Genomic DNA, 25,559 nt, shown 5'->3' on the forward strand with positions numbered 1-25,559 from the left:
GAACAAATGGTGGCACAAAGGGTGGGAGGTATGGAACAAGATAAAGTGGCTACAGGGGAAGCAAAGATATTTATTTTTTTGATTGAAGAGGGGAAGGAATAAAAAAAATCATGGTTTGGGACTGATCAACCATCTAGCTCTAGCAAGGTCCAAGAGCACCAGGCACGTGCCGTCAGGGTAGGCAAGGTAGGCACTGCCCACCCTGACTAAAATTATAACATGGTAATTACTAAATATAAATAGTAAAGGCATGGGAGAATTATGCCTATCTAAGAGATCGATCTCGTGCCTTTCATCCGCAGCACTTGTAACCCTTGAAGGTCTGTGCAGCCCACGTGCCGTCAGCACTGCTGGAAGATGTCAATTTCAAGCGGGGCTGAAGGCAGCAGAAATTCTGCCTTTGCAGCACTGCGCAGGTGCAGCAACCTACTGCACAGGCGCAGCGCTAGTTTCTTGGCGGGGTTTTCAAATATGGATTGGCATTATTTTAAGTGTATCTTAGGAGAGAGAAGAATGGAGCTCGTGTACCAATGATGTGGTATGTACATTTCTTGGTGATGTTTTTAAATACCGTATTTCCCGGGGTAGGGGGAGAGCTCCTTTCACAGCGTTTGGGGAGTCTGGCCCGGGGTAAAATTGCAGGGAGGGTAGGAGCGTTGTGAAGGAGGGGGATCTGTATCATACCAGTAACCCACTTGCGACGCTCCTTGCACAGAGCCACCGCATTGTGGCCCGGGGGGGGGGGGGGGTGGCCACAATGGCTGCGAGTGGCCACCGGACCGGACAGCGGAACCGGCTGCCACCTCAGCGCCTTCTGCCGCCCCCTGCTCACCTCTGGCAGCTCTCTGTCTAAAAACCTCTCTCCTGCCGCTGTGGGGAATTTAAGGATTTGCAGGAAGCGGCTGACATGAGCAAAGGCGGCGAGCGGCAGGTTAGAGGTGTTCAGGCGGAGAGCACTGCCAGAGGTGAGCGGGCCGGCAGAAGGCGCTGAAGTGGCGTCCAGTTCTGTCAGGTCCCGGCGGCCACTTGCAGCTCCCCGAGCTGCTTCTACCCCCAGCAACAGTGCGGTGGCTTCGTGCCTGGAGAGCTGCGGCAGCGGTGAGTGAGTGAGTTACTGGCATTATCCCCGACTCCCTCCTTCTCAACACTCCTGCCCTCCCCGCAACTTTACCCCTGGCACAGATTCTCCACACGCTGTGAAAGGAACTGTCACCCCAATTGGTCCCTTGAACAAGTGTTGTCATTCAATTAGATGACAACTGATTCAACTTGTCCCTGTGCTCCCGTTTTTCCCACCATCTCTCCACCTGCCATCACCCTTCACCCCCCACTCATTCAGTAATTCAGAATAAAGGAGACTAGGAAGCCTTGGGAAAATTGAATTGTTACTGTTTTCAATTTTTATTTTTACGGAGAGAACAATCTGCGCATGCGCGGTTTAATTTTTTTTTTAAAGCCGACACTGCCTACCCCGAATAATTACTCACGGCACGTGCCTGAAGAGCAGATATAAAATTCAAATTGATACACAACTAATGTTTGAGAGTGGATGCAGAGGACGATTCCACTAGTGGGAGAGTCTAGGACCAGAGGGCACAGCCTCAGAATAAAAGGACGTACCTTTAGAAAGAAGATGAAGAGGAATTTCATTAGTCAGAGGGAGGTGAATCTGTGGAATTCATTGCCACAAACAGCTGTGCAGGCCAAGTCATTGGGTATTTTTAAGATGGAGATTGACAGATTTCGGATTAGTAACGGTGTCAAGGCTTATGGGGAGAAGATAGGAGAATGGGGTTGAGAGAGAAAGATAGATCAGCCATGATTAAATGGTGGAGTATACACGATGGGACAAATGGCCTAATTTTTCTCCTATGACTTATAAAGTAGAACACCACAATATCTTCTGCAAGTGGTCAAAATGATATTTAAATGATTTCAATCATGTCAGGTTGGATGGATTGCTCCCTGCAATTAGGATACAGTTGCATTATTTAGTTACTGATCAAAATTTGGTTTGGCCATCTTTAAGAACACTGCAGAACTCTAGCATCGTTCACGCAGGGTCTAAATACACCTCAGTATGTCCAAGGATGATTGCCTAGAATTATATTGTTCAGGAATCGAATATAGGAGCAAAGAGGTCCTTCTGCAGTTGTGCAGAACCCTAATGAGACCACGCCTGGAGAATCGTGTGCAGTTTTGGTCCCCTAATTTGAGGAAGGCCATTCTTGCTATTGAGGGAGTGCAGCGTAGGTTTACAAGGTTAATTCCCGGGATGGCGGGGCTGAGAGAATGGAGCAGCTGGGCTTGTACACTCTGGAGTTTAGAAGGATGAGAGAGGATCTCATGGAAACATACAAGATTGTTAAGGACTTGGACACGCTAGAGGCAGGAAAAGTGTTCCCGATGTTGGGGAAGTCTAGAACCAGGGGCCATAGTTTAAGAATAAGGAGTAAGCCATTTAGAACAGAGACGAGGAAACACTTTTTCTCACAGAGAATGGTGAGTCTGTGGAATTCTCTGCCTCAGAGGGCAGTGGAGGCAGGTTCTCAGGATGCTTTCAAGAGAGAGCTAGATAGGGCTCTTAAAAGTAGCGGAGTCAGGGGATATGGGGAGAAGGCAGGAACGGGGTACTGATTGGGGATGATCAGCCATGATCACATTGAATGGCGGTGCTGGCTCGAAGGGCCAAATGGCCTACTCCTGCACCTATTGCCTATTGTCTATTTCCGGTACATATGTCAATTAAACACTCTTGGCAGGAATGGTATCAGAACACAGTGGGCACTACTATTAGAAAAATAAATGAACAGACTTTATTGTAGCCCGAGATATTTTCAAGTGGAGAAATCTAAAACTGGAGACTACAAGCTTAATTTTGTTACTATAAGCCATAACACTGGAAGGAGTAGGTAACATCAAACCTGTTACATCTTTCAACAAGGTTACATAAGATCTAATCTTTGGCTTCAATTCAGCTATCTTAACTGACTCCTACCATCCTTGAAAGTAATATTCAACAAGATTTTGTACAGAATTTAATAAGGGTATTAGCTCGGGTAACTGAAAGCTTGAGGAGAGACATTGGTATATGTAGCAAAATAGTGAAGCTGGTGGAAATAATTTCAGAGTCTAGATTGCAAAATGTTGAAGGCAGAGTTACCAATTGTGAAGCAATTGAAATTGTGTAAAAAGAGTAGAGAGATCTGAGTATTTTATGTCTGGATATAGTTAGTGGTAGGAGTGGGCAAGACCAAGGAAGGATTTTAAAAGAAAATTTCAAATCAAGTTGTCAAACCAGGAGTCAATGCAGGTGATGGTGCACAGGACGATGCAAGTTTGGATACAGACAGCATCTTCAGATCAATTGAATCGCATGAAGGATCATAGAGAGGAGCAGGACGAGAGGAATATTTCAATTATCATGCGGGATAAAATGGACAAGTGCTTCAGCAGCCGATAAAATAGATGTGCTGATGCAACATAGTGAAAGAAAACTTGTATAGGAAAAGAAATGACCACAATGGAGGATTAGGAGACAATCTGACGTTGAGGATAAGGCAAATTATAATAGCAGGGATGTAGAGTGGACATTTCATACACATCTCTCTGCAGCTACAGCTGTGACATATAAACAATCTTACATAAATTGTAACCTAATCAATAAGTTAACAAGAAACTAACTATACAAAATAAAAATAATGGACATTAGAATCAATCATGAATTGCAATATTTTATTTAGTTTACAGGAGTAATCTATCAGTACAGGTTGCAGAAAGAAAATGTTCAGTGATATTTACAATCATTGCAAAACTTAGCTCTATACAAATTTTATCCTGATCAATATGAACAATATTTTGTAAGAACCATAGCATGTAAAGCATATTAAAAGCAATAAACAGATAAAGGGAAAAAAATAAAATCAATTAAGATACCATGCCTACAATCTGTAAAACTATTATATACCATTGAGTTCAACCTGGGAAGATGCATCTATTAGATATAGAACACAGTCAACCTGCAACATTTTAAAGCTGCTAATGTTACTTACATTGGTATATTCTGTTATACTACAAGGAAATCTATGCTTGTTAATAAGTTCTATTCTCAGTACTGTATAAGATTCTTATTAAATATATTCTACACATTTGTAATTCAGCTGGGAAGAAATAACCTCCCCCACCGAAAAATATAAAAACTTTTTTTTTTTTTTTACAGATTCAGATGAAAGTAGCTCATGCTTCAGTGCTGTGCAAATTCTCTAGATTTTAATTAGCATATCATTTGTAATTTTCTACAAAAGGAAGGGGAAGGCCTACTTCCAGAACAAATATGGGCCAATTGATACTTCAGTTTCCCCATCTTTTGCACAATTGCAAGCACTAAATACAGAAATGCAAATTAATACATCTACTAAAATAGTTTATGGTTAAGAAGTTTGAAGTTTGAGACAGGTTAGAAATATCCAGTCAACAGTAAGACATAAGACAAAAACATTATTGATAGAGACAAGATGATTAATAGAACTTTCTACCACAAATACAGTAAATGATATTCAGCAGTAAGAAAGAGAAAAGCTTGAACAAAGCTTCATCCTCTCTCATCAAGGCTACAAAATGCTTTGTGCAACAAAATATGCCTTTGTAGGCAATGTTAACATATTGCAGTGCATAGAGAGAGAATCTTTGAAATCAAATCTATAAACTCTCATCAAAATACAGGCACATCCACTTCCATAACCTAATTCTTAAATTTACCGATATTTTAATAATTATGAAATTTGCAGGTTGTTCAGAGTTTGTGGAATTTGTATTAATTCACAACTAACTGCCATGTCCTTACTGAAATTTAATATTTAAGTCTGGCTTCATCATCTGGTCAACAAGGCAACATTAACACTGCAATCCGCAGTGCATATTTCCTCCAAGAAATGCTTGGGTTAAAAAGTAATTTTTTTTTAAAAGCACTGATACAAATGTATCGTTAATTCTGCAGAGCATGGTTATAGCATGGGTTCAGTGGTGTAAAAAATCTTCAGTTTAATTCTGCCTGTCCTTATATATAGAAATAAATAGAAACTAGAAGGCTTTAGAGGAAGTAATGGAACATTAACAAAAATGATCATGGTAACAGAACTGCTTTAAAAACAGAAATGCTCCAGTTTTTAAATATCGTTTTCATGGACAGATTTGTTTTTAAAAAGAGTTCTTGAAGCAATGTTATTTTTTTTTGTACCAGCAGCATGAAAGACAAGGACTATATTATACCACGGTTAGCAGAAATAAGTGGAAGTATTTACAGAATGACACAACAATTGCTCTCTCCAGTCTTTTCACGGTTCCTTTGACCTAGAGACATTAAATAAAAATTTTGGTGAGAAGATGTTTGTTTCATTTTGTCCCTGAAAGGTTTTCATTTTTACACATTCCCCACTGAGTAAAGAACACCACACAATTCCGTACTGTCAGAACAGGCTGGAGACAGCTTTGAATTAATTACAGATGACTTATTTTAAAAAAAACATGCCATTGCTCACTCTTAAAATAGTTACCTTCTTTTTTGCAGCTTCCCATCTAACTATTGAGGCGAAGGGTCCTGACCCAAAACATCACCTTTCCATATTCCCCAGAGAAACTGCCTGACCCGCTGTGTTACTCCAGCACCGTGTCTTTTTTGAAAACCAGAATGTGTAGTTCTGTGATTCTACATTTTAACTATTTAGGTATCTGGGGAAGTCATGGAATTAATGTCTTACTGCTCTGCAATGAGTGGCAGGAAAGCTTTTTCAAACAGGGCAACACAGTGGCAAAGCTGCTGCCTTTCAGAGACAGAGGCGGATTGGATCCTGACCTCGGGTGCCGTCTGTGAGCAGTTTGCACGTCCTCCCTGTGACCATGTGGATTTTCTCCAAATGCGCCAGTTTCCTCACACATCTTTGTAGGTTAATTGGCCTCTGTGATATTGCACCTAGTTTGTAGGAAGCTGATGCAAAGATGGGATAATATGGTGAATAGGTTCAGCGGTTGGCCTGGACTCGATGAGCCAAAGGGCTCTTCTCTATCCCTCAACCAAACTGATATATCAATTGAAATAATAATGAACCCTATTTCTTATCTACCGTATTTTACCGGCAATGAAGACGCTATTTTTTACCTTAAAATAAGGTGTGAAAATTTACATATGGCTTGGAGGCTGAAGGTTAGATTGTAAGCCAATAGACAATAGATGATAGACAATAGGTGCAGGAGTAGGCAATTTGGCCCTTCGAGCCAGCACCGCCATTCAATGTGATCATGTCTGATCATCCCTAATCAGTACCCCGTTCCTGCCTTCTCCCCATATCCCCAGACTATTTTTAAGAGCCCTATCTAGCTCTCTTGAAAGCATCTACAGAACCTGCCTTCACCGCCCTCTGAGGCAGAGAATTCCACAGACTCACCACTCTCTTTGAGAAAAAGTTTTTCCTCGTCTCCATTCTAAATGGCTTACTCTTTATTTTTAAACTGTGGCTCCTGGTTCTGGACTCCCCCAACATCAGGAACATGTTTCCTGCCTCTAGCTTGTCCAAACCCTTAACAATCTTTTATGTTTCAATGAGATGCCCTCTCATCCTTCTAAACTCCAGAGTGTACAAGCCCAGCTGCTCCATTCTCTCAGCATATGACAATCCCGCCATCCCGGGAATTAACCTTGTAAACCTACGCTGCACTCCCTCAATAGCAAGAATGGCCTTCCTCAAATTAGGGGACCAAAACTGCACACGATTCTCCAGGCGTGGTCTCACTAGGGCTCTGTACAACTGCAGAAGGACCTCTTTGTTCCTATATTCGATTCCTCTTGTTATAAAGGCCAACATGCCATTAGTTTTCTTCACTGCCTGCTGTACCTGCATGCTTACTTTCATAGACTGATGAACAAGGACCCCCATATCCCATTGTACTCCCCCTTTTCCCAACTTGACGCCATTTAGATAGTAATCTGCCTTCCTGTTTTTGCTACCAAAGTGGATAACCTCACATTTATCTGCATTAAACTTCATCTGGCATGCTTCTGCCCACTCCCCCAATCTGTCCAAGTCACCCTGCATTCTTATAGCATCTTCCTCACAGTTCACACTGCCACCCAGCTTTGTGTCATCTGCAAATTTGCTAATGTTACTTTGAATCCCTTCATCCAAATCATTGATGTATATTGTAAATAGCTGCGGTCCCAGCACCGAGCCTTGCGGTACCCCGCTAGTCACTGCCTGCCATTCTGAAAGGGACCCGTTAATCCCTATTCTTTGTTTCCTGTCTGCCAGAAAGATAGACTTGGCTACCCCTCAGTACAGCGGCTGTAAAAGGACAGCACCGCTGGGGGGGGGGGCTGGGGAAAGAGAGTTCTTTCCACAGCGTGTCCTGAGTCTGGCCCGGGTCAGCACGGCTGGGCCTCCAGGGGTTAAAGTTACGGGGAGGGCAGGAGCGTTGAGAAGGAGGGGGTTGGGGATCTTGCCAGCAACTCACTCAGTAGCTTGGGTGGCTGCAAGCGGTCGCCAGGACCGGACAGCTGAACTGCAGCTAGACCCGGGGCTCGCAGGTGACCTGGGAGCTACAGCTAGTCCCGGGGACGCCAGGGATTTGGGAACTGCAGCCAGTCTCGGGGACGCGAGGGATCTGGAAACTGCAGAAAACTAATTGAAAAACACGTGAAAACTATGTATTATTAGTATGTATTATTACTAATTTATGTATTATTACTAATTACTAATTTAGTTAGTATGTATTATTACCTCCATTTATTAACTATGGCGATAGATGTGGCCTGCCATCCGCTCACAAACATGGGTCCTGGCCCCTAAGCAAAAAAAAAAGTTGCCGACCCTTGGACTAAACCAACCCCTTGATCCTGTCCCGCCAGCCTTTTTTCAAAATTTAGCAACTCAAAATGGGAGTGCGTCTTCAACGCAGGTGCGTCTTCATTGCCAGGAAATACGGCATTTTAAAAATTAGGTTGCAAACACTTTTAGGAAATAAAATCTATGGCATTACCGGAATAGGACAGGTAATTTGTGCACTGCAAGTAAGCATTGTCACAGATAACCACAATTTTAAATAACCATATAATCTGTTTCTGTGCTGTCAGCTACAGGTAATTTGTCAGGATGCCTGACTTCCTTGAAACATGTCATGGCATCCTTTGTATCACCAGAAAGAGGCCTCCCACATCTACCAATAAAAGTACCAAAAAACAAATTAAAAATATATATATTTTGTTCCATTGTTGTTTTCAGTAAATTATGAACTGTTTACTTAAAAAAGATGGTGCTGAATAGTCCTTACCCTGGGAATTTGGCTCTGGCAAAGTTTCTCTTGCAACCAAATGCATCACAGTAGTTTTGCCAAGTGGAAGCTTTAATGCTGTAAATATAACATTGTCCATGATAATCAAATAATCTCAAATCTCCATAATGTCCTTTAAAAATACAATTGATTAAAAAGGTAAAAGGGAATCAATTTATTCAAACAATACAAGTATTCTGAAGGAATTTTATTCACACATCTTCCACTGCATAACATAACTTTTCTGAACGCTCAGTCATTCTGGGACTATGTTTTTAAATTAATATATTATTAACGTTCATTTTTTAACTGACAAGGGACAGATAACAAATGTCTAGTATACATCTCCAATACATTGACCAGAAGACATCCCAACCTTCTGCCCAGACTGTTAGTGATGCAGAATTTCATCATGGTTCAATTGAAAGTCAATGTAACTGCTCTGTCAATAGTGACAGAACTAGGGTAGAAGGGAAGGATGAAACACAGCCTTGGCTCAGAGTAATGACCCCGGCAAACCTTTTTTACTGCAAATCCCACATACCCACAGTACCTTTAACTAGGCTGCCTTTAACCCAGGGACGAGAACAGCTGAGTAGTAGGGCAAGTTCCTAGACAAGGCATGGTTATACACAGAATTGAGGAGGATCAAGTGTGGCTCAGAGGGCGGTGGAGATAGGTTCTCTGGATGCTTTCAAGAGAGAGCTAGATAGGGCTCTTAAAAATAGCGCAGTCAGGGGATATGAGGAGAAGGCAGGAACGGGGTACTGATTGGGGATGATCAGCCATGATCACATTGAATGACGGTGCTGGCTTAAGGGCCAAATGGCCTACTCCTGCATCTATTGTCTATTGGCTGGCAATTGTGGCTAAGTGGATACAGTAGGTATGTTACAATACTTACCTTCAGCGGCCATGTGCATGACTTTGGCGCCTTTTGGGGGGGGGGGGGGGGGGGGGGGGGGCCGGGATTAAAATGCCCTTTTCTCCTGCCTGTCGGAGTCGATCTTTATTAGGCTGTTAAGCTGCTGAAGAATAATGCAATCTGACTTGCGTTCTCCGAAATTATTTTTTTTAAATCGCGGGACAATTTAATCCCTGGAGTAAAATAAAAAAGCTACTAACGCCGTCAACGGGACGGATCTCACGTAGGGGACAAAACACAAGGCAAGTCGTTTATTTTACATATAAACTTGCTTTTTAGGATTACTTCAAATTCACCACAACCGCAACATTCCAAACGATCGAGTTCCACAAAATCTCACTCGCAAGATTTAAATGCCCATTAATTTACGGGAATTAAACACTAAATTCCTTCCATTTGACCCATAAATTCATAACAATGAGATTTAAAAATCATGATATATTGTGAATTCTTGTGTGAATGTTATTTGGATACTTAGGCTATTTGAAAATGTTAAACCTTTTCTTAAGAAATGGATAGATGTTTAGATCTAGTAATTGAATTTTGTAATTAGCTACAATTAGGTAACTAACTAATTATATGCTTTAATTTCAGGTCATCCAAGTAAGATTGTTTCATATTTGTCTCAGAATACTTCATTCTACAATAGCTGAAAATTTCATTCAGTTCTCTTAATTTTTAAAAAGGTTATGGGCTTTTGACTGTCCTCGATCACAGCTTTTATGTTGTCAATGGAAAAGCAATAGGGAACACAAGATGCTAATTTCCGAGTATGAAAATGGCCATAACTATTTTAATACTGAAGATATGAAGGTGAATTAGGTGTCAAATTAAACTTATTTTTATGCTTTATCTGATGGGATAAATTGAAGACTTGATTTTTTAAATCTCAAAATTTTGTAACATTGCTAGATACAGCACTGTGAGAATGAGGCCAGGTATCTTGGGAGATAACCAAGATACCTATTGTGGGAACTGGGAATGAAGATAGAATACCATGGGGATCAGAGCAAAAGTTGTGGCTGAGAATGTGGGCTGGAGAGGAGATGGAAGGGTAGGAGGGTGTTCTGAGGGAGGGCAGGAGGCGGCGTAGAGGATACTCAAGTATGAAGGGCTGATGACTCATTGTGGGAGACTCTCTCACCCTGATGCACCATAAATGTGTGCACATGCACGCCCAGAGCCACATTGATTGCAGATCACCATTCCTAAAATGTTGCATTACACTGTTTGTATATTCCATAAATATTAGTATAATGTTCCATCCCAGCAGCCAAAAAATGTGAATAAAAACTTCCTGAATGTAAAAGAGAGAGAAAGAAACGCAAAATAAGTGTAGAGCAGGAAGTTATTGATGCTAGGAGGTGCGAGGAACAAAACCTAAGGAAAACCAGTCATAAAGAGAAGCAGAAATATGAGATCATACACAAAAGCAGAAGAGAGATATGAGAGGAGAGACAATGTGCTTGCAAACATACAAGTCCACTTTGCACACATTGCACACTATAAACAGCATAGAGCGAGAAATGAAGGAGAGAGAAAATTAGAGGCAGAAAAAATACGAGCAGAAATTCAGAGAGCAACATACAGATGCAAGCTACAGCTAAATCATCTGTTGCTCTATGTACTTATGCTATATGTATTGGATGTTAACACATGATGGGCAGAGGAAGAGACAAAGGCAGAGTGAAGCACGAAGCCCAATGAGGGCAGAGACAGGGTGGAAAGAGAGACAAGCAGATAAGCAGAGAAAATATGCACAGACAAGGGCAGGCTCAAAGTGAAATGGAGTGAGAGAATCAAATGGAGGTTAAAAGCAAGACAGCGAGAAAGACAGAAAAACTGAAGGGGGGAATGAGAGGTAAACAAATTTTAAAAATGGAGAGGGAGAAGGGAAAAGATCACAAGATAGATACAGAGAGAGAGATAGACAGAAAAACATTAAGAGAATTGGGGTGAGACCAGAATAGCATTAGAGAGAGAGAGAGAGAGAGAGAGAGAGAGAGAGAGAGAGAGAGAGAGAGAGAGAGAGAGAGAGAATGAGAAAGACATCTGGGAGAGGGACAGAAAATCTGAAAGTTGCAGAGAGATAGAGGAAGAAAGGCAAATACACAGAGGCAAAGGATTAACTGAGGGAAAGAGGAACAGGGCGTAAAAAGTGGCACAGCAGCTAGTCTTGCCACTGGACAGCTACATGGATCCTGGTCATCCAGACTTCTGACACTGTAGTTTGCATATTCTCCCTTTCACTGTGTGTTTTTATATTGTATGCTCCAGTTTCCTCTGACATCCCAAAGATGCACTGATGTATAATGGGCTATGTTATGGTTTGTTACTCCATTGTATGGATAAGTGGCTGATAAAAGGAGAATTGATAGATGTGAGAGAAGATGCAAGCATAGAAGGGGGTGGAGCTTATTCTCTGCGGGGACCAAACGTAGGATCAATGGGCTAAATGACCATCTTCTGTACAGTCATAAGCAACCATGAATCTGGTATGAGACAGGAAATTATTAGTGAGAAGCAAACAATGATTTAACTTAGTAGTTAATCTTTTCCCTAAAATGACCGTGATTGAAATATGACGAAAATTTGAGTTGGGGTGTGAATTGAGATATGGAAGTGAAGAAATGTGGCATGACAGAATGGAGTGAGATCAAATAAATTCAATACCAAGCAATTCTGAAATTAATTGAGTGGCAATGATGGATGGCAAAGTGAGAGGTGGCATATTGCTGACATGTGGGACAATGCAGGCAGGTGCTCAGAATTGGCTTATGTACATTGGATATAATGGCCACTGATGCATCAGAGAAACAAATTTATGCAACGAGAAGAATAACAAGCTATTTTGTTGATGTGGAAATAGATTTGTCTTGGTGGTGGACTTAATGACACTTTGAAATATAGCTCACGGCAGCACAATGGTGCAGCTTGTAGAGTTGCTGCCTCACAGCAGAGACCCGGGTTCGATCTCGAGTGTTGTCTGCATGGAGTTTGCATATTCTCCCTGTGAACGTGTAGTTTCCTACCGGTGCTCTGGTTTCCTCCCCCATCTCAAAGACTTGACAGTTTGTAGGTTAATTGGCCCTCGTGTGTAGACAGTGGAAGGGGAAAGTGGGAATACAGAGAACTAGTGTGAATGGCTGATTGATGGGCAGTGTGAACATGGTGGGTGGAAAGGCCTGTTTCCATGCTGTATCTCTAAACTAAAACAGGGCTGAATGAGATGCACATTGAGCAGGTTAAAGCACGAGTAAACAGCCAAGGAGATGAATGTAAGAAGAGGTTACGTTGGAGATTTTCTACTGAGAAAGTTGAATGAACTAGCTTAACAATATTTGTTGGAACAAAGTTCTATGTAACGATCTCAGCTAAGCATTCAGGTCAACAGGCTACGATTATTTACTTGATGATAGTGGATGAATTTAAATATTTTAAGGGATTCATAAATTAATCCCATTGTTAATTCTTCAAGGTAACAAATGTAGAATAATGAAAATGGGATGCCAGAGAAAAAGCATTAGATGGTAGCAGTACTTAGCTTTATCACATGCCTTCTGAGCCCTCAGGATTTTTCATTATATTGGAATTGATACATTGTGTTGTTATTGGACAACAGTGGAAGAGGAGGTAGAAACAAACATTCTAAAGACTTCTACATGCAAGAGGAAAAATAATGTATATCTATTGAAGGTAATCAAATATCTCAAAACATCAATTCATGATTAAAAATGAATATTTAAATTGAAACTACTTAAATACTGGACATTTACACTGACTACAAGCATGACAGTAATGAAGAATTTTCAGCTATGATATGTGATCTGCTGCTAATCTTCAACCTTCTTGCATGCTATTTAGTAGATTAGATTTCTTACCTCCTAGAGTGACATTTCCATGGAGAAATCTCCCTTGGTAGATGAGCCTAAGAATACTTGGGCTGCTGACCAATTCATCTTCCCAATCTTAAAGACAAAAATGGTAATCTTAAATTTAAGAGATTAAAAAAAAATAAAAAATTCCATCACCATCCTTGTACTGAGACAGTCCAGGCGGAAGTATTTTATGATTGTGCCCTAGGTCCTTTCATGATCTTGTCAACAACTAGTCTTCTGCTTCTGTCTGATATGACTGACCATAGCATCCTGTTCAACTATGTAGGAAGGAACTGCAGGTGCTGGTTTAAACCGAATATAGACATAAAAAGCTGGAGTAACTCAGCAGAACAGGCAGCATCTCTGGAAAGAAGGAATGAGCGATGTTTCGGGTCCGAAAGGGTATTCCTCACTGTTCCCTCAGCCTGCAATATGCATCTGCAGGTCATGTTCCACTGAGCTTGCATAACCTTTGTTCCCATGAGTTTGCTGCACACAATTCATATATTCATAAGCTGGTCCAGACTTGTATATGTAGCCACTCAGGAGCATCACCATAAAACATGACATAATATTCTCTTTGATGGGTCCGCACTTTACCTCACCATTAATTCCCCTGACCATCTCACTGAACCACATGTGTCAGACTATTCTGCAGATGAACAGAAATTTCTTCAGTGGCACAGCGGTAGAATTGCTGTCCTAGAGGCAGAGATCTGGGTACAATCCTGACTATGGGCGTTGGATATACGGAGTTTGTACGTTCTCCCTGCATGGGTTTTCTCTGGGTCTCGGGTTTCTTCCCACCTTCCAAAGATGTGCAGGTTTGTTGGCTTCTGTAAATTGCCACTAGTGTAACCGGGTGATTATTGGGCGGTGACGGCTTGGTGGGCCGAAGAGCCCGTTTCCATGCTGTATGGCTAAATTAAACAAAACCAGTCAGTGGCACAAAATCTGGCTTTAGCCACCAAATCTATCATTTCCTGAGAAACTGTCCAAAACCAAACAATATCATCAATTACAATCAGAGTAGTCACCTGAAAAGTCACCTGTCTCTTCCCGCCACAGAAGCTACCTGATCTGCTGAGTTCCTCCAGCACTGTTTTGATGCAAACTGATTCCTATCCTGGTGTTATGGTTTACATAATTTGCCACGTTGGGTTACAATGTATCCATGACATCCCTGTGATCATTTATTTCCCAGCTCCAGCCTACCACAGCTCTACTGCAGCAAAAATCTTATCCATGCATTAATAACTTATGAACTTAGCTTTTCCACTGCATTCATGGCTAACATTCTTTTTACTTTTCCCCATAAACTTGGGAAAAAGCTGGAATAGAGCAGAGCTGGTCACAGCGTGCCAGCTAATAGGTGGACACAGGTGAGGACAAAGGTTCTCAGTTAAATAACACCCAAGAATGAAATCTTCATTCTTGAATTCAAATCCCCTCATGGTCTTGCCTCACCATTTATCATCTCCCTCCAGCCGTGCAATCTTTCAAGGCACCTAAACATCACGAAATCTACCTACAGAACATTCTGGGATTTAATTGTTGACAGCAGTGGCAGCTGTACCTTTAGCTGCCAGAACTCTAAGATTCAAAATTCCCACCCCAATGTCCTTCTCCTTTTCTACTTTTAAGTTGCTACTTTAAACCCACCATTTTGACTACACTTGGCGAGTTAATCTCAGCTCCTAATGCGTAAGAAGGATCTGCAGATGCTGGTTTAAACCGTAGATAGACACAAAAAGATGGGGTAACTAAGCAGGACAAGCAGCGTCTTTGGAGAGAAGGAATGGGTGACGTTTCGGATCTAGACACCTTCCTCAGACTGGATAGGGATAAGGGAAGAAACGAGACATATAGACAGTGATGTGGAGAGATAAAGAACAATGAAAGAAAGATATGCAAAAAAGATACGATGATAAAGGAAACAGTCCATTGTTAGCTGTTTGTAGGGTGAAAACGAGAAGCTAGTCCAACAGGTGGGGGAGGGATAGAGAGACAGGGAATGCCGGGGCTACCTGAAATGAGAGAAATCAAAACATACCACTGGGCTGTAAGCTGCCCAAGCGAAATATGAGATGCTGTTCCTCCAATTTGCGTTTAGCCTCACTCTGACAATGGAGGAGACAGGACAGGATGGTCTGTGTAGGAATGGGAAGGAGAATTAAAGTGTCCAGCAACCAGGAGATCAGGTAGGTTCAGGCGGGCTGAGCTAAGGTGTTCCGTGAAACGATCGCCCAGTCTGTGTTTGTTCTCGCCGATGTATGAGAGGCCACATCTTGAACAACAGATACAGTGGATGAGGTTGGAGGAGGTGCAAGTGAACCTCTGCCTAACCTGAAAGGACTGTCGGGGGAGGAGATATAGCGACAGATGTTGCACCTTCTGCGGATTCAGAGGAAGGTACCTGGGGAGGGGGTGGTTTGGGTGGGAAGGGATGAGTGAACCAGGGAGCTGCGGAGGGAACGGTCTCTGCGGAAGGCTGAAAAGGGTGGAGATGGGAAAATGTGGCTAGTGGTGGGATCCCGTTGGAGGTGGCGGAAATTTTGGAGGGTTATGTTGTATGCGACGGCTGATATAATGTGGAAGGTGAGGACTAGGGGGACTGTCTCTATTGCGACTAGGGGGAGGGGTAGCAAGGGCGGAGCTGCGGGGTACCGAGGAGTCACGAGTGAGGGCCTCATTTATGATGGGAGAGGGGAACCCCTGTTCCCTAAAGAATGAGAAGCTCAGATGTCCTGGTATGGAACATCTAATTTTGGGCGCAGATGAGAGGTAGGCGGAGGGATTGGGAGTAAGGGATAGAGTCTTCAAAGCAGGGTGGGAAGCAGTGCAGTCAAGATAGTTGTGGGAGTCAGTGGGTTTGTAATAGACATCAGTCAACAGTCTACTTCCTGTAACGGCTCAAGAAAGAGGAGGAAGGTGTCGGAGATGGCCCAAGTAAATTTGAGTGCAGGATGAAAATTGGTGGTGAAGTTGATGAAGTCCATGAGTATTGCAAGGGTGCAGGAGGCAGCACCGAGGGGGGGGGGGAGGTAGGATGGAGTCAAGGTATGTGGAAATAATTTCTGTGGGACAGCAGCAAGCAGAAACTATGGGTCTGCCAGAGCACTAGTGTTTGTGGATTTTGGGGAGAAGGTAAAACCAGGCTGTGCAGGGCTGGGAAATGATAAGGTTGGAGGCTGTGGAAAACAGACAGCCAGAAGTGATGAAATCAGAAATGGTGTGTCAATAACAAATCAACATTTATACATCACCTTCAAAATAACAGTATGCATCAAGTGAATACTGTCAAACAAAACATGGATCAGCACAGGAAGATATTAGAACAAATATTCAAATGCTTAGTTTGGGAGATAGTTAAGAATAGCTTGGAAGACACAAATATTGAAGTATAGCAACTGTGGAGAGAGCTGTTGAACTGGTGACAACTGAAAGTTGGGAGAAAAAAGTAATTTCTGAAATGTTTGGGGCATTCTAAAACATTTAAAGCAGCAAAGCTAAAATAGGTAAATTCAAAAATGGATTAAAATCACAGGTCAGAAATAACTACTTACCCATCGGCCAATTTTCATACACATGTTTGGCGATGTCTGCTGCTGAGTCATTGGGTGAAAATAGAAATTCTTTTGTTTTTCCGCTGACCAAGATGAGTCGTAAATTAATCTGTTCAAAAGGAAAAGGTGTTACCTCATTTTGGTCCCGAGAAAAACCTAAATACTCGTCTATATTTGTTGACGCATTCAAAATTAATGCTGCCAATCAATCACAAAACAAAAACAGTAGTCACTAAATGCCACACTATGCCAATATACCAAAACAAATTTAACGCTAAAAATCCGTAGATCAGTTACCTCCGTCCAGCATGTGAAAGCAAATGCAGCCACTGGAATATACAACCACACTTCTAAAAGCTGGTGGAAAATGTGCTTAAGGACCACCATTAACTTCCGGGTATCATTTTCAAAGACAAGGTTACAACATTTGTAGCCTTGTTCAGCTGGATTGCATTATTAGAGGTCAGACTTCAGCCACTAGAATTCACTTCACATTCTATCAAGAAATAGCTGAGAATACTGGATGTAGTAAAGATTATGAAGAAGAAAGCATCCCATCCATCTACTGATGACTTGCATTTCAGAATAGTCATGCCTTCCAGAATAGTCATGCCTTCAGCCAAGCTGCTCCAGTACAATTGCAAGACAAAGTGCTGGTGTAGCTCAGCGGGTCAGGCAACATCTCTGGACAACATGGATAGGTGACATTTTGGGTGGGGATCCTTCTTCAATCTTAACGTTGCATATTCATGTTCTCCAGATAGGTTGCCTGATTAAGAGTTATGACTATTCATGTTCTTCAGACAGGCTAACTGATCCACTCCATCACTTTGTGTCTTATTTTGTAAAACGGCATCTGCAGTTCCTTGAATCTCCTTCTACAAAGCGAAACTGTTATGACTGTGGTTAATCATTTCAAGACTGTACTATTTTTCCAAGGTAATGTCCTAAACAATTTTCAGTTGGTTCATCAATGACTTACCTTTCATTAAACAGTCCCTGCTCTAAGAGGGGATACATGCCCTTGATTACAAGATACAAGATACATTTATTTGTCACATGTGCCAGTTGGTACAGTGAAATGGGTGGTCACCATACAGCCATACAATAGAATAAAGAACACACGATAGGGTCCTACATAACATCTTACCCAAGATGCAGAAAATATGAGTGTGCAATCCCCTCAGCGCAGATTGAAGAGTCAGTCTGGAATACATGTACAAACCTTTGAAGCGCGCCTTGAACCGAAGACTTCCTAACTCTCAGGTTATAATACACTATTTCAGTCAAGAAAACTACAGCTCTAAAACAAACTGCTATTGGTACTCAGCAGGCCAGGCAGCATCTGCTGTAACAAAAAATGCTGCCCAACTCACCGAGTTCCTCCAGCACTTTTCATTTTGGTCAAAGATTCCAGCATCTGCAGTCTCATGTCTTGAACTGCAACTCCAAACATTTATGACCAACATAAAGATTGTTAATTCACAGGGAACAACATTTGAGGTTTTATATAAATACTAGACCAAGTGCAGACCCGTTGGGTCTGTTCCCCCAATGTGTGGTTATGCGGGAGCGGGGGTGGGCTTGTGGGGGGGTGGCATGGGGGGGAGAGAGAGAGGGGGGGGGAGGGAGAGAGAGAGGGGGGGAGGGAGAGAGAGAGGGGGGGGGGGAGGGAGAGATAAAGGGGGGGAGGGAGAGATGGGGGGGAGGGAGAGAGAGAGAGGAGGGAGAGAGAGAGGGGGGGAGGGAGAGAGAGAGGGGGGAGGGAGAGAGAGAGGGGGGGGAGGGAGAGAGAGGGGGGGGAGGGAGAGAGAGCGGGGGGGGAGGGAGAGAGAGAGAGAGGGGGGAGAGAGAGAGGGGGAGGGAGAGAGAGAGGGGGAGGGAGAGAGAGAGAGGGGGAGAGAGAGAGAGAGACAGAGTGTGACAGAGCCTCGCAAGTAACAGGCGAATACGGGGGGGGGGGGGGGGGGTGGCAGTCTTTTATTGCTGCTTTCCTGCTGTTGACCTTATCAGAATCAGGCAGACCATTTTAAATTAAAGAAAACAATAACTATATGGTTGACCAAAAGTCCAATAAATGCTAAAGTCATTGTTGCAGAGAAATTTTACAGCCAATTTGCACACATCAATGCCCCATAAAAAGCAATGGCAAGGTTTATTTTATAGTAACACAGATATTTGTGATATCTTATAGTATGTGCTTGATTTGGGATTTGAGAAAAAAACGTAATATTCAAATCTAAAAAGTGTTACTGATCAACTTTTGCTTCTAGTGCTGTGTTGTGTTTTGTTTTGTCCAGACTGCATTCTCTACCACGGTTTCAATAAACAATGGCTCTGATATATTTATGTTGCAAAAGTATTCAACACCCCAAAGCATTGCTGAGAATTTACATTTGAAATAGTCCATTTAAAGATGATATTCCTGAGACAAATAATCAAGACAATGTTTAATGGGAAATTACATATTCTGAGCATCTTTCATAAATTTAGGGATTTTTGCTTCAATTTTGCTTCAAAGTTCATTTAAAATGTGGCCATTGTTGCTGGGAGATTTTACAGCCAATTTGCACACACTTATTGCACACCCCATTAAAAACAATAACAAGATTTATTTTATAGTAACACTAATTGAAGAATGATCAACCAGGACAATTCTCACTTTTTGAAAATGATCAAAGATTTTTATTTAAACCATCCAAAAGAGAAGGTGTTTTAGTTCAACATATCATCCAAAAGATGGCACCATTGACAAGGCAATGTTTCTATTGTACTTCACTCTGAAATGGAATTCAATGAAATAGGGTTTCTGATTCAGCGACATCAGTGTGGATTCAAAACTAATGCCTTTTGTAAAGCTTCAGCAAATCATTTCTAACATCTAAGCAAGGGTGGTGTACAGTGCATGAAATAGATGCCCATTTCCTATAGACATAGCATGACGAGAAACAATATGGGGTAAGCTTGCTATATGGTGTTGGGTTGTCAGTTTTGAACAATAAATAATAATGGGTTGTTACGTGACAAAAAAACCCTCTTCAAGAGCAGACCAATAACATGGAGAAAATGTAGATCACAATGTCAATGAAACTAGAACTGTTACCCTAGTTAAACCTTTCCTAGCTTTGTTCCAATTTAAATAAATTTAAATTTAAATAATTTGACTATCCCTCCTGGGATAATGGCTATCACACTTTACTTGCACAATTCCTTCTACAAAAATAAAGATTATATTCAATCCGCCGTTAATCACATTGAAGCAGCACTTATTTAAAAAAGTAATTCAGTATTAAAAATATTATCAAGGAATTTCTACTTCAGGTTATCTGAACGAAATAACCAATTTAAAATCTGCCTAATACAAACTAAAGCTTCCTCAACTCTGTCTAGCTTACCACATTAATTACAATCATAAATTTAAAAGGTTATTATAAAAGGCAGAATAAAATACTAGAGTACCAAATACTGAAAATAAATCAAATTCTTTGGGATTCGTTAAGTGACAGAAATTCATTCCAATTCTCCTCACCAAATCCTGGGAAATATAATTAATTCCCTACAATGCATTTTCAGTAGGATTACATCCACACAAAAAATCCAAACTGCAATTTAAAAAAAATGAATTGCTCAAATATACAGCAGCACACTAGCACAGCCACTGGTGCTTGTGTCTTACAGTTTCAAAGACCTGGGCTCAATCCAGGACTCCTGGTGCTTTCTCTTTGCATTTTCTCCCTTGACATGTGGGTTTCTTCTGGGTGCTCACTTCCCTGCAGGTTGGTATATTAATTTTCCATTATAAACTGTCCATAGTGTGTAAATGAATGGTAGAATCTGGAGGGGGGTGGGCAATTGATAGGAATATGGAGAGAATAACATGGATTAGTATAGAATTAGAGTAATAATGGGTGCTAGATGGCCAGTACAGACTCAAGATGAAGGGCCTGCCTCCCTGCAGAATGTCTCAGTGAAGCTATAGCTGCAAACGCTATATTAAGCACCCACTTCTAAACTCCACAGCAACAGTTGTTTGCAGCTTGAGGAACTTTGGTTCAGAGTTAATGACCTGAATTCTGAGATTTGGACAGTTCAATGCATTGGGTAAGGGGAAGAGAATTGGATAAAACCTCCAGAAGTCAGTCACTGTGAGTCAGAATATTCAGTCAGATTAACTACAGTAGAATTTATCATTCCAAAGGGAGAGGGTGGCACAAACATTTAAAACTGGGAAAAACACAGTAGTACGTAAAATCCCGGAACTATCATTAAGGTGTGGTTATAGTTTTATCGGGACGGAAGATTGCAACCTTCACGTGGTCCGCCCTGTTTCGACGAATGCAATCAACCCGATGTGCACAATCAAATAAGATCAAATAGAACAAGTTGTCCTACAACTTTAGGCTGTGCACACCATAAGCAAGAAGATAGAGTTATATAAAAAAAAGTAATAGAATTGGACACTGTCAATGTGGTTCATGAAAGGAAATCATGTTTGATAAATCATGTATGTTTTGGGGTTGCAACTAGCTGAATATTCTGAGGCAAAGGGGTCGCTGCATATTTTGGCCTTTCCCATTCTCCCCTCCCTTATCCCTCCACACCCCCCCTTCGCCACTCAACCCCCGTCCCCATCCCCCCCCCCCCCCACCAGACTCTACACCATGCTCGAATCTACCAACCCAAGGCTTCTCTCCCCCCCTTCTCATCCCTTCTCTCCTCCCCCCCCTCCTCTCTCTCCCCCCCTTCCCCTCCCCCCCGTCTCTCTCCCCCCACCCCTTCTCTTCCTCCCCTTCTTCCTCTCCCCCCCCCCTCCTCCCCCCCCTCCCTCCCCCCCCTCTCCCCTTTCCCCCCCCCTTCATGAGATGCTATTTCCACCAGTTTCCTAGAGTAATCATAGGGCGTGGGCTATTTTGGCTCGTTGGGTGGTTATATGTAACACAACAAGTTTAATAATGCCCTCATCAAATTAGGACATTAACCCTAATGCTAAATTTAAATTTTCTTTCAAATTAATACATTTGAATCTGCCCCTCAAAGTTTCCAGTGCATGTACTACCTAATCATTTAGTGAAAATATCTGACATGATTGGATGATGCTCGTCTTTTGTTGGATTATTCTCTATTACCGAAAGTGAAATATGCGCTTCTCTAGATGATCACCACTCTTGTATTGCACTTAACATTTATATTATTTTCCAACATACAGCAGATAACTCAAGCCGTTATGAAATGAATTGTCTTAATTAACAGGTTTTGCACAGTATATAAGCTTATACTCAACATTATAAAGATGTAATATGTGCAAATCAGGTAAGATGCACATTCTCAACTATTTGATGTACACTAGTACTAAATTAAGCAGTATAATTTTAAATAAATATGCTTCATTTCTGTTCTGTTCTTTTACCAAACTGAACAAACATTTTGTCTGAAAGTAAAATCTCACATTCCATCCTGGACAATTTGATAGAACTTTCCTCAAAATATGCATACTTGTCTATATTTTCAGTGTTGGTTAGATTCTTCTGAATGGAAATCAATGAATAAAAAGTTGTGCAATGCTGAAGTGCAGTGATGGGAAAGCATAATGAGACCTGAAAGCAGTTTGCACTCACGTCCCTTGGGCTCAAATTCTCATCATCAGCCTCTGATGAGAAATTGGATAAACTACGGCAAATGGGCACAACAAACGAGTAGAATTGGAAACCGATAGGGCCACAAATAACATGTACAGAAGCTTATAATCTACAAACCTTCCTTATCAACTCAACAGAACACTCAATTGTTTTATTTATGAATGGAAACTACCTGACAGCATTCTAGTCAGCCAAGAGTGGCACCGAGCAGATGTTATTTTAAATAATTCTTTGAACAATACCAACAAATGTTCAAATTCCTCCATAGGTCCACAAGAAAAGGTAACTAACCAAGTCGCTGGCAGTCGCCTGAAAAACCGGCGACTGGAACTGCAACTGTCAGAGTGGAACACACAAACATTGCTTCCTTCACCAGTCCGTTATGCAGGCGGGGACAGGGCAAGCGGGGGGGGGGGGGGGGGGGAGTGCTGTCTGAGTGAAATTCACACGGTGCAAAGACAATATGATACAGACACACACCGCGATGAACAGGAAGGTTGGCGCTGTAATTAAGATGGTGAAATAGTGTATGGGAAGGGTCACGTAAGTCCTTTAAAAGGGGGGGGGGGGCGGAGGAGAAGGAGAAGGGGGGGGGGGGGGGGGGGGGGGGGGGGGGGGGGGAGAGAAGGAGTGGGGACGACTTTTAAGAAGCCAGATATACACAGCTGTGAAGCTCGGCAGACATTTAACATTATCGGTCGGTTATCCTTGGTTCTGAAAACTACTGCTTATGTTTTTTTTTCCCCCAATGAGCCAATGAAATTCACCAGTCAGCACCGGTTACAACCTACAAGAACCTACGACAACCTTCGACCTCCAGGCAACCGACTACCACTGCACTTACGGCACAAGAATTCTTGCTACTCTCTATGGCGGTTTCATTCTGGTAGCACCAGAAATTTTTTAACATGTTGAAAAATTCTCGACTAGTTCCCAGTATGCAGGAACTCCTCACGGCCATGAAGGCGACTACCCGGCAACCACCTGCAAAGGTAGACAAAAGTGCTGGAGTAACTCAGCGGGTGCAGCAGCATCTATGGAGCGAAGGCACCGTTACCAGCATCTGCAGTTCCTTCTAAACCACCCACGAACATGTGGCAACCACATAGTCTCCTGCATGTGCCTAAAAAGTCGCCTAAGTGGGACAGGCCCATAATTAACACCCAATGAGTTGATTCTAAATACCTGCTCATCGATGTTTATTTTCAGTGTTACCAACATCTTTCTCAGTTCAGAAGCAAGTGGCTTCCTTTGATATCTATGGAGCACTTAATCAAGTAGTGCATGAGGAAACCTGGTAAAATTGGAGTCAACAACCTAACCATTTCCTGCTGCTTCATCAATAATAATTTCTAACTATAGATCAGTGTGGGAATTTAATCTGATGATTGCATAATGTTTAATTCCAATCGCAAAACCTGAAAATGAAGCTCTCCAAGATTGCAGGCAGTAAAATCTAAACCAACATCCTAGGGGCTAGCATTGACTGGAAACTTATCAGAATAGCCACACATATACAAAGCTCATGTAGATGAATATGCTGTGGCAAACCTAAATCACCAAATCCTATCCATAATTTTCAAAGTCCAGTCAAGGCTGTATGGGAATATTATTCAATTACCTGAATGGCTGCATCTGCAAAAGCAAGCAAGCAGCTCCACAGCACAAAGCAACTCAACTGATTGACACCCCATTCAAAGTGCACTATAACTACTCACCTTGACTATTCCTACACCACTCAGGCCTACAACCTCACGCACCATGGACATGGGCATTTGCCCATGGTTCATTCCAAGTTATACACCATCCCAAGGGTCATTCCAAATTACACATCATCTTGATTTGAACTATCAAGCTATTCCTTCATCATCGAGCTAAATTCCTCAAATTCCCCATACAATAAACATGGGGTATCATCACCAGAGGTGAGTAGTGGTTTTCCAAGGTACCACAATTAGGTGACAAATACTGATGCTGCCAGTGATTACCGCATCCTATAAATCAGGGGTTCCCAACCCTTTTCGTCCCGTTTACCCCATGCAATTTTAATAGCAATAGCACATAACAATGTTATTTCACTTATTTATGAACTAATGATGAACAGATGGACCTGAACCAAACAGTCAGTCAATGAGAAAAAATGTACAAATCCAGAATCAACAAATTTACCCCAGGTTGAGAACCCTTGCTATAAATACCCTTCCTGCTCATAAGCAAATTAGCATAAACAAATCCATCCTAAAACATATAAACAAGCAAACAAATTGCCAGTTCAAGCTTTCAAATGTAAACTCCTCTACAGCCAAGATTCAACCTAGTATTCCAATCTCCTCCCGCCCCACACGATATTGCTTGCTCGCCACCTTTCCAATTCTGGTCTATTTCTGTTCCATCGTCAATAGCAAAATCATGCCCTTCATTATGGCATGACGAATCTCTTAAAAAACTTTCTCTGAGATAGCCTCCAAACTTTCCGTTCTTCCCTTTTCTGAACAGCTTGTTACCAAATTTGTTAGACTGCAGACACTTCTGTTTAGAAAAATTATCTTGTCAACTGTGCCATATTTTGAATGTGATATTTAATCTAAGTCCTGCAAGCTATGTCAGAAGGATACAAAGAGATTCAATAGATCTATAATCGACAAAGAGCAGGAAAGGTACATGTCAATACAGGTGCTCCCCGATTTACGATGCTTCGACTTACGATATTTCGACTTTACGATCGACAAACGATCGGCAACGTGATCGCAATGTATTAAATGCGTTTTCGACTTGCGATATTTTCGGTTTACGATAAGTTTATCGGAACGTGACCCCCATCATAGGTCGAGGAGCAGCTGTACTAATTCATTAATGAACTTTTTTAGTCATTATCACTTTGTTCTTTGTGGGAGTTTTGTGCATGCGGTCTATTGCATGTTCTGCATTACAACATATACTGGCTGAAAAAATACCCTGAATATTTTGAAATGTTCCGAAAGGCACTTTCTTCTTTCCTTCCATTAAAATAAACTATGCAATTATGAACTTATAGGAGAATCAGACAAGAGACATTGGTATAGGGTTCAAAACTAGTGCATCTTCCAGAAAAAAACTGAAATATAGACAGCTATAAAGTGCTGTGAGTGATGTGTGTTATTTTGTACAGGAAAAATTAGCAGGCAAGAATTCTACAACTACCAGTCGGAGAAAAAGGGGGGGAGAAAATGGGGGGGGAGGAGAAAAGGGGGGGGGG

The 25,559-nt window shown here is 41.8% G+C and overlaps 1 protein-coding gene across 1 annotated transcript in view; it reads right to left on the minus strand.

The window, feature by feature from the left end:
- Positions 1 to 3,718: 3,718 nt before the first annotated feature.
- ubl3 (ubiquitin like 3) overlaps positions 3,719 to 25,559 on the minus strand; it is a 30,888-nt gene continuing 9,047 nt past the window's right edge. Inside the window, exons 2-5 of the mRNA XM_033022849.1 lie at positions 16,689 to 16,797; positions 13,126 to 13,212; positions 8,320 to 8,397; positions 3,719 to 5,349 (exon numbers count right to left, since the gene is read on the minus strand). Coding sequence (XP_032878740.1) covers positions 5,297 to 5,349; positions 8,320 to 8,397; positions 13,126 to 13,212; positions 16,689 to 16,797 — 327 coding nt within the window. The 3' untranslated portion in view covers positions 3,719 to 5,296. The remainder of the gene's footprint in view (positions 5,350 to 8,319; positions 8,398 to 13,125; positions 13,213 to 16,688; positions 16,798 to 25,559) is intronic.

Source organism: Amblyraja radiata, chromosome 6 (assembly GCF_010909765.2).
Source record: "Amblyraja radiata isolate CabotCenter1 chromosome 6, sAmbRad1.1.pri, whole genome shotgun sequence".
NCBI lineage: Eukaryota > Metazoa > Chordata > Chondrichthyes > Rajiformes > Rajidae > Amblyraja > Amblyraja radiata.